We start from the raw sequence: 12,991 nt of genomic DNA, 5'->3' as shown, positions 1-12,991 counted from the left end.
TACTAACAAAATGTTATTTTTTAAACAGAATAGCAATTAAAAGAATCCTATTTAACGAGAAGAAAGATGGAGATTGGAATATATAATATGAATTAAAAATGTTTTCTACAGTAATAAAATAAGGCTATTTATAATTTATACTTGATATCAAAACATCGTAGATATTAAAAGTTTGTATACCTGTTTGTTCATGGTTTTGAAGCTCTTTTTTTTTCTCGCTCATAAATGCTTGAATGATTTAGTGCATGCAATTTAGTATTCCAAGTGTTGGCACTGAAATCATAATCTGGTTAAGTTCACTGATACACTAAAATATATTTTTTTCTACCAGAAGTAAACTATATAGTCTGTCCCATTAAAGAACATAATTTTCAGATTATAAGCCATGGAACTTGGGGCTGGGAAGGTGGCTCAGTGGTAGAGTGCTTGCCTTGCAATGCATGAGGCCCTGGGTTCGATTCCTCAGCACCACATAAGCAAACAGAAAAAAGCCGGAAGTGGTGCTGTGGCTCAAGTGGTAGAGCGCTAGCCTTGAGCTGAAGAGCTGAGGGACAGCGCCCAGGCCCAGAGTTCAGGCCCCATGACCAGACCCCAAAAAAAAATAAAATAAAATAAACCATGGAACCTGAGGATTACATATTGTATCTTAAAAAATTAGTATGCTAAGTAATAAACACAACGTTTACTATGGAGCTATACACCATGCATTATCTTTATACTTCTTATTGTTGGATTGTTTTAGATGTACTTTGTTCCTTCTTTATTTATTACTCATCTTCTTGTGACATCTGCAGAAGATTGTGTGTTATCTAAAGCACTTCATTGGAAATAGAATGCTGTTGACAGAGATGGTACATTCATAGGTGAACTCAATGTACATAGATAGATATGTCACCTTAAAATTATTTATGTCTAACTTACAACTCAAATTCAGTTTATGACAGCTGAACATAATAGAATTTTATGAAAATCTTGAGATTAAATTTAGACCTAGCCATACTAATTCATAGAGATATTTTATTCCATCATTTAAATTAATAGTAAAAATAATATATTACTTTATAGATGTTTAAGATTTGATGTTCCATATGTTTTGCGATCTCTTCAGTCCCTATGTAAAATATTATTTAAATTGTGTTTAGGTAATCTGAATTTTCTTTCATTGAGTAGTGAAAGTACAGGTTATATTATTGTCACTTTATGTTCCTTTTTGTTTCTGAAGTTTAATAGTTCCTAAAGTAAAATAACTTGGTATCTTTCTTTTAAGGTTATTTTAGCATTTATGCCTCAAGTTATTTAAAACATAACTATTTGAAAAATTGACAGCATTTCTTTTTGTTTCCATGTGTACTAATGAGAGGTAATGCATTCATCTCTTACTAAGTAAATCTTCCCTTTGTTAGTCGTGCTGAGTGTATTGTATTGAGTAATTAATTAGTTAGTTCCCAATGCTTTATCTTAATACTGAATACTACATAATTTTGATTGTTCCTTCAGAATAGTGCTAATGGCACATCATGGGTAGGACCAGAGCTAAAGAGGGTTGGGATTGTCTAGTCACTTACTTTCTTTCTGGATATTTTTGTTTCCTTTCTAAGTCACATTTTGCCTTTTCATCTACTTACAGGGACTTTTGACACTATAATTTCAGATTTTACTGAATTTTACCATTTCTTTGCAAATAGATGCACAAGGCTTGCATGATATACTCATTTCTCAGGAAATAAAGGAGTGAATAAGTAATCTGCTGGATATTTTTATTTTGGTTTATTTTTAAATTCACAAAGATGTCTTAAATTGGACATGTGTTTCCCTAACAAAATCAGTATGTATATTTTTTCATGTATAAGTCTGAAGAGCAAGTCTTCAGATTAACAGAGTTAAAATACATCTGTTTTAATTTCTGAGCCCTTTTCTTTTACATCTAGAACAGTATACTGTTTGACAGACTTTATTCCTTTTCAGTGGATGGTCCCCCAGTGAGTTCCGTCTCATATACCATTGATAGCAAACCTTGATGGTGATGGCTAAAGCAGCTGACTTTTGATGAATATTTGATTTCATACCATAAACAATTGTCAGTTCTCCATTCTCTCTTTAAAATCTTACTCATTTGTTACTTTCTAGGATATTTCTCTGTAGTTTTACTTGTCCTCTTTTATATTAGTCATCTCTCTGCATTTTCATTCTCCTTCTCAAATAGCATGATAACCTTAAAGAAAAAAAAAAAAGAAAATCCTTGTGGGTAAACCCTAGAGAGTAGTATCTTTTAATATAAATGAGCTATCCTTCCTACTAACCCTGATTTCCTGAACTTTATTGGACCTATGCTGTTTTCCTAAAATCATGTATACCAAGCTTTATTGTCAAACTAGTGAAAAAGTGGAGTTCACCTTTTCCTTGTGAAAAATACTTTGCTGTTATAAAGCTTCCAATTCCATTAATCTTGGGAACTACTAACAAAAGTTTATACCTTGGCTTGTAATAACTCATAGTGTCTATCATTGGCTGAGAGCTCCATTCAGAAGGGAGAGGAAGTACTGCAACAGTGAGTATATTTTATTTACTTTAAAAAATCGCTAAGCAGCTTAGAACTTTGTAAGAAATGAAAAAGATGGATATTTGTGTGTTTTTATCATGCTACATCCATCTGTTTTTCTCAAGTATGTTTGGAGCACCTGAGTTGTTATTTATGGTTAAAACAAATTTGGAAAACAATAGGTTAAAAAATTAGCCAGGCACCGGAGGCTCACCTCTATAATCCTAGCTACTCAGGAGGCTGATAACTGAGAGTCAAGGTTCAAAGCCAGCCCGGGCAGGAAACTCTGTGAAACTCTTCTCTCCAATAAACCACTCAGAAAATTGGAAGTGACGCTGTGGCTCAAGTGGTAGAGTGCTATCTTGAGCTGAAGAGCTGAGGGACAGTACCCACGCCCATAGTTCAAGTCCCATGATCAAAAAAAAAATTATATACTTTTAATTACACATCACTTTTTAGAGTCAAATAGAAAGTTAATAAGTACTTTAAATCTTCAAGATGTGGGGCTAAAAAAGTAGTTCTTCACAACCTTACCTGCTCATGACACTTTTCTTTTCCCCCATGTAGAACATTGTAGAAAATCTACAGGACCTGCTTAGCAGTCGTCTCAATTACCTTATTTTTGCTTCCATTCAAATTATCTATAATAACTGCCTATCTTATTTTTGCTTTCTTTTTGTATGCTGGTAGTGGGTTTGTACTCAAGGCCTTATGCTCTTGCTTACTTTTTTCACTCAAAGCTGATGCTCTATCACTTGAATCACACTTTTCCTTTCATTATTTTGTTGGTTAATTGGAGATACGCTCATGGATTTTTCTGCTCAGCTTGGCTTCAAGCTGATCTGTAGATCTCAGTCTCTTGGATAATTAGGATTAGCCAGTTCTTGGCTATGATTTATATTTAAAATATATTATTTTATAGCAAATAAGCGCTTTACAGGGCCTTGTGTGAACACAACCCCGGTACCACCATATATATATATATATATATATATATATATATAGAGAGAGAGAGAGAGAGAGAGAGAGAGAGAGAGAGAGAGAGAGAGAGAGAGAGATATGTTTAGGGGCTGGGAAGGTGGCTCAGTGGTAGAGCGCTTGTCTTGCATGCATGAGGCCCTGGGTTCAATTCCTCAGCACCACATAAGCAAAAAAATAAGCAGGAAGTGGTGCTGTGGCTCAAGTGGTAGAGTGCTAGCCTTGAACTGAAGAGCTGAGGGACAGCACCCAGGCCCAGAGTTCAGGCCCCACGACCGGATCCCCCCCCCCCCCCCCGAAAGAAAGATATGTTTATATCTGTGTCTGTCTATATATCTATATCTGTGTCAATAAATATCTATATAGAGAGATATATTTATATCCATATAGATATAGATAATATAAAGATCTAGATCTCTGTATTTAGATCTATATGTATATAGATATGGATATAGGTATAGGTATAGATAGATATAACTATATATATAATTATATATAGTTTTTGATTAAATAGCATATAAATGAGATTTTCAAATCCAATATATTTTTGTAATAAAATATTTCAAAAGATTGCTTGAACATTCCGAAACTTTTTTTAACCTTTGAGTAAAGGGTAAAATATATTCCTGAAATGTTCTTTTTATGTACTAATAATATGATTTTATTGCATTTTTATTTTACATGTCATTATACAGAACATGCATAGCTTTTAATGTAATTTTATCTAGTTCTGGAACTTTTTATGCATTAACTTTCAGAAATTGCCACTTCATAAAGATTCCCATTGTAGTTTTCATAATATCTTTTTCTGTAATTTTTACCTACTAGCTATATGATACTTATTTATTCCAAGACATTTTCATCATGTCTTTGAGTTTTATATTTATAATTCTCCAATGAAGTAATCTAATGTAAAATCTGAAACACTCCCTCTTTTTTTTTTTTGTTTAGTTGGTATGGACTCTTAAATAAGGAATCAAAGCAAGTTAATTCCTTTGGGTTTATGGCTCTTCTTTAATATAGAAGAGGACTATTAAAAGATGAGCCAGGCGCTGGTGGCTCACACCTGTAATCCTAGCTACTCAGGAGGCTGAGATGTGAGGATCACGGCTCAGAGCCAGTCCTAGCAGAAAAATCCGTGAGACTCTTATCTCCAATAAACCACTAGAAAACCAGAAGTGGCGCTGTGGCTCAAGCAGTAGAGTACTCACCTTCAGCTGAAGAGCTCAGGGACAGCGCCCAAGCCCAGAGTTCAAGCCACACAACTGACCAAAAAAAAAAAAAATAATGAAGATTTCTACCCATAGCAAGATTTGTATTGAATGAGGTAGTCTTTAAGCCATCAAATATTATTTAAAAGATTGTCACACAAAGCCTCCTAGGAAATGGTCTTAATTGCTCTTGACTTCCCGTTCTTACTTTCTTGATATGATTTGCTATTTCAGATGAACTGATAATTGCATTTCTAATTCTAGACCTCACTTAAGAGATCTGGTATGTGTGTAAGGATATTCTTATTTCAGGAAAAATCCTCTTTTCATGTACTTACAGTTATAAATGAGGCCTGACTTTACTCTTAGATATTAGCTAGTAGAAATGTAAAGAAATGGCATAAACAATCAGTAGATATATACCTTAAGATGTATACCTATGGTTGATGGTAAAATAATTTTATGTTACTTCACAGATTGGTATTGACCTAAAACAGTAAAAAGTGGTCATTAATTACTTGTTGAATATTCAGTGTTATAATGGTGATTGCCTTCATTACTGAAAAGTCCTTCCTAGACTACAAGCTTAAATATCACAGCTTGATGTAACAGTTTTTCACCAATATTTCTTGAGTTGTTTTTAATATCAAAGTGGATTGGCTTCTATCTTATATTAAGCATTAAATTAAATGGATATCAGAAAGGTGGGAGATGTATTTCCTTCTCTATATAAGCCTCTAATATCTATAAGGTTACCATCAGATTGAAATGATACCAGTCTGGGAGCAGTTGCTGATGTTCCTGATTACAGTTTTGCATGCTAAATGAATGAATATCCTGAAGCAAGTAATTTGGGAAGTATACCTTTCACAACCTTTGGTTGGCGTTTCTTATCATGTAAATATGCTTGCTTTTCCCAGATTTTTAAATTAGGAAAGTAGGGCCAACATTCTTGGTAATGATTCACAAAGTTATACCAAGCAGTGTATTAGAAGCCAATTTGTTTTGTATGCTTCAAGTTCTAAAATTTTTGGACATACATTTTTGAGTTTTAGTAACTATTCTTTGAACCATTTAATAAATGACAGGACAATAAAATGGTGTTTATCTTAAAAGTCTTAAGTAACTAAAGCTTACAATAATGTGAAGAGGGAGGATACAGATATGTAGTTTTTCTCATCAGGTAATTAGGTAATCTTATCAGGATATCCTGAAATTGTTTACCAGTACCTAAAAGAATGTTTAGTATTAATCAGATTTTTAAAATAAGAAGCTAAAGATTTAAAGCAACAAGAAAAGAGAGAATGTTAAGACTTTGAGAGTTATTAGTGCTATAAGTTGGTTCTAAAATCTTTCGATACAATCTATCTCTGGTTGGTACTTTGTCCTGATTTGTATAAACATTTACTTTGCACTGGCATTATTAATAGTTGTTCTCCATTAAAAGGTAAAACTTCAGAAGACTGAAGTGTTTGCAGACTTATGGTACAAAAGATCTAAAGATCTAGACATAATAAACGTTGCTCATATGCTCAGTCCATTTGAATTGTATATTAATTTTAATTAGCCTCACTTGGCTTTTCTAGCCCTCTATCACCTGAGTTATGTCTTCTGTCTTATTATTTTGAGGTTTGCTTTTCTTGTTGTCTCTCACTAACTTTTAGCCTTAAAAACGGAGTCTTCTACTTGGATCCCTTCCCCCAGCAGCTATGATTACAGGTGTATGTTACCACATCCAACTTGTTTATTAAGAAGGAATGGCTCTAACCTTTTACCTGGCTGGCCTTCACTTGTGATCACCCTGTCTGTATACTCCAAATAGCTGAGGTTAGAAGGATGAGCCACTGTACCCAGCCCTGTTTTCCTTACATTCTTAAGAAATAAAGAAGGAAGTAAAATTTCTCATTGAATGTGTTTCAGCTTTGTTAGAAATAAGATAAAATATAATTTCTTTAAGGGAAATTAAAGAGTTACTCTGTAAACTAGACAGTGGAAGGCCTAAATTTTGATATAGAAATGTAATTATAAAAAGGTATATTGAAACATTTTAGGAATAATTTTAAAAACAATATAAGACTTACAATTCAAGAAGATAATATATGTTCTTACCTATTGAAAATACTTAAAATTGGCTGTGGAAAGTCTGGACACATGAATTTTTATAGGTGTAGTGATTATAATTGCTTTAATAATAATAACTGCTGAGAGAATATCAACAAAATGTGGTCACAGAGTAGGTTACAGGTGATCAATGTCTTCAAAATAATCAGCTTTCAAAATAATGTTTAAGAAGGGTGTAATTTAAAAAGTATAGCTGAACCTGCTAAAAGTTTTTAAGCAAATTGCCTTAATTTTAATTACAAAATGGTTTTGCTTTTAGAAATGAGAATTATTTTGCTTTGACTTTCCAATAAATTTCATTTAAGTGTTGACGTATCACCCAAAATAAGTTCTGACATTGTCTACTATTTATTGAAATTTTGGATTTAAGGCTGGGAAAATTTTCAGACTCCGTGAGCCTTATCCTGAAACAATTTTTTTTTATATGGTCATTGAGTTAAATGTATGCTCCTCTTGACCTTTGAAAGAAGGGGAGAGGGCAAGGCTGGTCTTGGGCAAATTACTTCCACCTCCCTTTTTGCCCCTGCTTCAGCTCCAGGGGAGCTGGAAATGCACAGGATGAATCAGAAGACCTGGGTTCCAGTCCTGGCTCTGCCACTTACTACCTATGTGACTTTGGGTAAGTTACTTAACATCTCTGAGTCTCAGGATTTGCAAGGATTAGATAATTTACCTATGTAAAGTGATTTGTAACCTCTCAACCTGTATAGAAACATAGTGTTTTAGTATTATAGGCTTGGCTTCCTCCTCTATTCTTTTGAAGTCTCATGTTCTTAGCTATGCATTTTTAAAGCAACCCAGAGTAACAACTATTTTTGTGTTTCCTTTTGCTGTCTCCTCTTTTGGAACTATTATTCCTATCCTCTGCATGCTTTGGAGTTAAGTATTCTAAAAGTGAAAAACCAGGTTGATTAATCTGTACTGTAGAGTATGGCTTACTATTACCCTAACTTACCCCTCACTCTTAATTTTCCCTGTTATACAGTGCTTAACAATATCAAAAGATGAATCAGTAGTGCATGAAAATTCAGAACGTGGCAAAGAAATGTTTTAGCTGAGGGCAGTCCTTTCAGTCTTTTTTTGCTAGCTCACTGTTCTGTCGGTAAGGTAGACAGCTGGAGTATACATTTTCCTGTAGTCCTTTCATTTTCTCTGTGGAAATGAAAGGGAATGGATATAATTCAGGTTACAGTTCTTAAGAGGTCTTGCTGGAACCTAGACTCTTTTTTTTTTCTCGTTGTTGCAACAGGTCCACCTGTATCCTTATTTAAACGACTGGAACCTAGACTCTTAACCTGAGGAATAGTGGTAGGGGATAGATAGGGACTTGGACTCCCCTCCCCCACCCCCCTGGTCAGCTCCCTGTGAGAATATCTGGCCTCATCTCGGTAAAGTAATCCTAGCCTATCTTAGCCAAGCATAATTTACAGTGCCTATCTTTCATGGATGCTCACTTTACAGAGTGCATGAAGCTGAAGAAGAGAGAAATATTGCTTTCTGGATCACTTCAGGCTTCAGTTCTGGCTTCAGATCAAGCCTTTATGTGTGTTTGTTAAGTTAAATCCCTCCCCCTCCCCTGCACAATCTAGGATGCTTTCTCTGGCTATATATAAATAATTGCTCCTGTAGCTACTTACATGAACTGCTTGCCATTAATGTCTTGATTATCATGCAGCATGACAGTTACTCATGTCATAAATCAGGTTAATTTTAGTAAAGATTTTATTTTTTATCATTAAACCATAGACTTATGCTCAATATGGTTTCTTGCTGAAGTAGCATTGTCATCTTTCATAACTAAAATTTGGGATTATTGAACTCTGGTAGTAATCCAATGCAAATTGAAAAAGTGTGCAATTTAAATTTTATCAATTTATGAAAAAATTAAATGTTACCATGTACGCTAGCAAGGCTGAAGTGATAAGAGTACTTTCATGTATTGCTAATGACAGTATAAACTAGCATGACCTCTATTTTTTCCCCAAGACTCTATAAAATGTTTTAAAATTGGGAAGCAATAATCCTACAATTGGTAGTATATCCTTAAGGAAATTCTAAAAGGAAAAATAAAACAATCACTGGGAGATTATCATTACTACATAACTTAATAATAAGACACTAAAAGCTACTTAAATGTATAGCAATAAGAGAATGGTAAAGTATCATGTACCTGTACTATAATATAACTGTTTTAAAAGATTATTACAAAGACTAATATATGAGAAATTTACATAGTAAGTGAATAAAAACAACTTAAAGACTTGAATGAAAATATACTCAAGACAGTGATTGTCTTTAAGTAGGAAATTCATTCAGTACTATGTATATAAATTCAATTTGTAAACTTTTTATAATTCTATATTATGTTTTCAATTGGGAAAAGCAAAAGTAAAATGAATGAGAATTATTCTGTGACAATATAGTCTTGATTTTCAGATCTTGTTATAACTGTAAGAAAAGCATTTGCTACATAAGTAAGGCAATATTTTTATGTTTATTTGGCACAACCTAGTATCAGTCACTGGTAGAAGTTTCCATTAGAAACTTGATATTTGAAAGTTTACATAGGAATGGCTGTTATTGCTCTAGAATCTCTGCAAAATCCAGCATTGAAGAATGTTTTATGAAACAAGATTTAGGCTTCTGCTAATAATTTTAGTAGAGTTCCAAGACATTAACAAAGTGTCAGGTGGTTGTGGGCTTTTTTTTTTTCTTTGTTGGTTGGGGGACTTGAACTCTGGGCCTGGGCACTGTCTCTGAGCTCTTTAGCTCAAGGCTAGCACTTTACCATTTGAGTCACAGCGCCACTTCCTGTTTTCTAGTGGTTAATTGGAGTTGAGTCTCACAGACTTTCTTCCCCAGGCTGGCTTTGAACCACAATCCTTGGATCTCAGCCTCCTGAGTAGCTAGGATTACAGGCGTGAGCCACTGGTGCCCAGCTGTGAGCTTATTTTTATACCTGTCATTAATAAATTGAATAGAAAAATGTTAAGTAAGTAAGCAATATAAGACATAGTATGTGTGTGTATGCACCCATGCTTAAGCATGATATTTAAAAATTGTGATTTTACTAAATTGTACCTTTAGAGGGATTATTTTATTATTTCTTGTTTATTTTAATAAACAAGAAAATGAGATAGGATATTAGTTTAAAACTATTTAGCTGCGATCATGGTGATACATAGCTGTAATTCTAGTACTCAGGAGGCTGAAGCAGGAGGATGCCTTGAGTAGGAGTTCAAGACTAGTCTGGACAATATGAGGAAATCCCATAGCAAGGAAACAAGTGTGCAAATAAATCCTACTCTTTAATCCCAGTAGATTTACTCTAATCTATTGAGCTAGTCATAGGTTCTTTCCTAGAGAGAGTTTTCCTAACCTGGAACAATTTCAAATAAGGAAAATTAAATGCTTCTCATACTTTTTGCATGAAAATTATAAAGTGTTATATAGCATTGTCTATGGAATTATAAAACAAATTCCTAATGGAGAACTAGGCAGAGCTATTATGAAGAGACACTCTTAGGATCACAGTTTATGTAGTATTATAGAATAATCCTGCATCGTTGCAAGATAAAATACCATCATTAACAGTTGATCTCTTTCTAATTGCTACCAAGCCAAAATATTGGTAGTTTATAACTTGTCACTCCATTTAGAGCTTTCTTTTTTATGATAAAAATGTACTGTTTATTTTAATACTCATTAAATGAAAAAACATCTTAATAGCAAGTTCTTCAAAATTTGAAGTTGATAAGATTCCCTTCTTCTTTTCCTTGAAGGAAGAACTGAACCCAGGGCCTCACATATTCTAGACAAACACCCTACCACTTGAGCCAGCCCTTAGTCCCTTTCTTTTATATTTTGTTTTTGAGATACAGATTCTTTAATTTTGCCTAGGCTGGTCTGTACTTTGTGATATTCTTGCTTCTACCTCTCCATAGATGAGATCACAGGCCTGCACCCCAATTCCTGGTTTATAGTGACAAATTCTTAAGTAAATTTAGGAACTTGCCAATTTAATTATATGATGTAGAATTGTTTGTATCTGTCTTCAAGCTTTTGAGGATAAATTTCTTGAAATATATAGTAGTTATTATGAATAATTTGTTGTGAAATATTTCTGTTGGTGAATTTTACTGCTTTATTAGATGTTTCTTCTCAATAGCCATGTTAATAGAAGAATTGATGCTCCATGTCTGTGGACAGTAAGAGAGGGAAAACTTTAACTTGTGCCTGTCCTGAGGCTTGATATTGGCACCTGGCACTGTCCCTGAGCATTTTGTGCTCAAGGTTTGTGCTTTAGCACTTGAGCCACAGTTCCATTTCCAGCTATTTTGGGGAGTTAATTGGAAATAGAGTCTTATGGACTTTCCTGCCTGGGCTGGCTTTGAACTGCAGTCCGGCGATACAGCCTTCTAAGTAGGATAACAGACGTGAGCCACTAACACCAAGCAATAAAAATAATTTTGTAGGATTAAAGTTACAATAAGAGTTAATCTGGCATTTTTAATTGGGTTATTCACATTTATAATGTACTAGTATAAAATAGTCAAATAGCTTGACTCAACCAGTAAGCTCAATGTTGTTTTTATTTTTTATCATGTATTAATTATACAAAGGAATCTCTTGGTGATATTTCCATACATGCATGTAATGTACTTTGAGCATATTTATACCCTTAATTTCTTAGCCTGTCACTTTTAAACTAATTTTTAATGTTTATGCTATTTTCCTTTATTGAACATATTAGCTCATTTTAAATCATAGCTGTTTAAGGATAAAGTAGCCATTTCAGGGTAGTTCATTCTTTCAGTTGAGTCAGAGTAGACTGATTAGGGTAAATAGCGTTGTGAATAATTTATGTCCTGCAGATCTTTTATCATCTAAATAATATGTATACATGTTAGTTTCTTTATGTATTTAAAATGTGTGATGGATAACACTTGATCATACCTGTTTCTATAAACCTTACAATAATTTGATATGACAATATAATTTTCTTCTTCATTCTGTGCATCTACTGTGAATTTGAAGAAGAGCAGAAACTTGGGGAAGATAATCATTTTTAACCTCGGTTATGTTTGTTTCTCAGAAAAAATAGCAATAAGAACATGGAACTAAATAAACATCTTGCCAGGAAAATGGGAAATTGAAATATTTGGCATTTTTTGTTTGTTTTCTCTCTGATACTTGTCCTTGAACTCAGGAACCGTTATGTCTTCTTTCGATCAGTTGAGCCATGCCTCCACTTCAAGCCTTTTGTAGATGATTCTCATGGATTTGTCTGCCAGGGCTGGCTTTGTTTGGCCCTTGATTGTTAAATGTTAGTCTTTGGAGTAGCTAATGTTAGCCACCTGTGCCCAGCCTGACACAAAGGTTCTTAATTAGCATTGGTTCCATTTCTTCAGCTTTCCTTTAAAGCTTTGGAAAGAGCAGCCACTCTAATTATTCGCCTCCCGAAAGTGATGTTTGCTCACCCTGAATTGCTCTGGCAACTACTGACTGAAGTTAGGCATTGCCTATCCATCCTAAACTACTTTGGGACAAATTCTTTTTAAAAAATGCATTTCTTTTCCTGTCTTCTAATGGAATATTATTAATGTAATATATTTATATATTCTATATCCACATTCTTAAAATGTAGGCCAATATAAGACCCACAAATACTCTTACCTTAGTTTATCTTACAAAATGATTGAACAAAGTTTTCTTAACTAATAGTATTGGTTGCAAAGTTATAAAATGTTTTTTTTTTTCTTTTCAAACCATTTTCCTCCAAACTTTTACAGTCCTCATAAATAGGTAGCTTCTGTTTAGCTCTGACAAGCTTTGTGGCCAGTCCTACCATTGGTGCACCTGCTGCTTGCCATTGGCAAAATCCTTGTCAAAACCTGGATTTTGCCAATATTAATGTTTAACAGTAGATGAGCTTTTCCTTCTTACTTCAATATACCTTTTAGGCCTGTTATTCTCTTATTCAGTGAAAATGAAAGTGAAATTTTATTATTGTATCAGATATTTTGTTCTCTGAAGCAAGATGGTTATAAATTGTTAGAATCTCTTGAATTGTTTTCACTGTGCCTTAATAAATAGTCTTAAGTCTTCACAAATGGTTATACAATCTAGACCTTATCACAGG

The 12,991-nt window shown here is 33.8% G+C and overlaps 1 protein-coding gene across 4 annotated transcripts in view; it reads left to right on the top strand.

Annotated features, from left to right (window-relative positions):
- Positions 1–12,991, top strand: part of Tdrd3 (tudor domain containing 3) — a 108,399-nt gene that overhangs the window by 80,700 nt on the left and 14,708 nt on the right. The window contains exons 13-14 of one of the 4 annotated variants that reach the window (XM_042685540.1): positions 2,496–2,548; positions 7,382–7,468. The exons of 2 other annotated variants lie outside the window; for them this stretch is intronic. In XM_042685540.1, coding sequence (XP_042541474.1) covers positions 2,496–2,548; positions 7,382–7,468 — 140 coding nt within the window. The remainder of the gene's footprint in view (positions 1–2,495; positions 2,549–7,381; positions 7,469–12,991) is intronic. One more of the 4 variants, XR_006148251.1, reaches the window with a different exon arrangement.

This window comes from Dipodomys spectabilis, unplaced genomic scaffold (genome assembly GCF_019054845.1).
Source record: "Dipodomys spectabilis isolate Male_0828 unplaced genomic scaffold, ASM1905484v1 ptg000095l, whole genome shotgun sequence".
NCBI classification, from domain to species: Eukaryota; Metazoa; Chordata; class Mammalia; order Rodentia; family Heteromyidae; genus Dipodomys; species Dipodomys spectabilis.
Note: the sequence above shows the minus strand (reverse complement) of the source record. Positions and strands in the feature narration are given on the sequence as shown.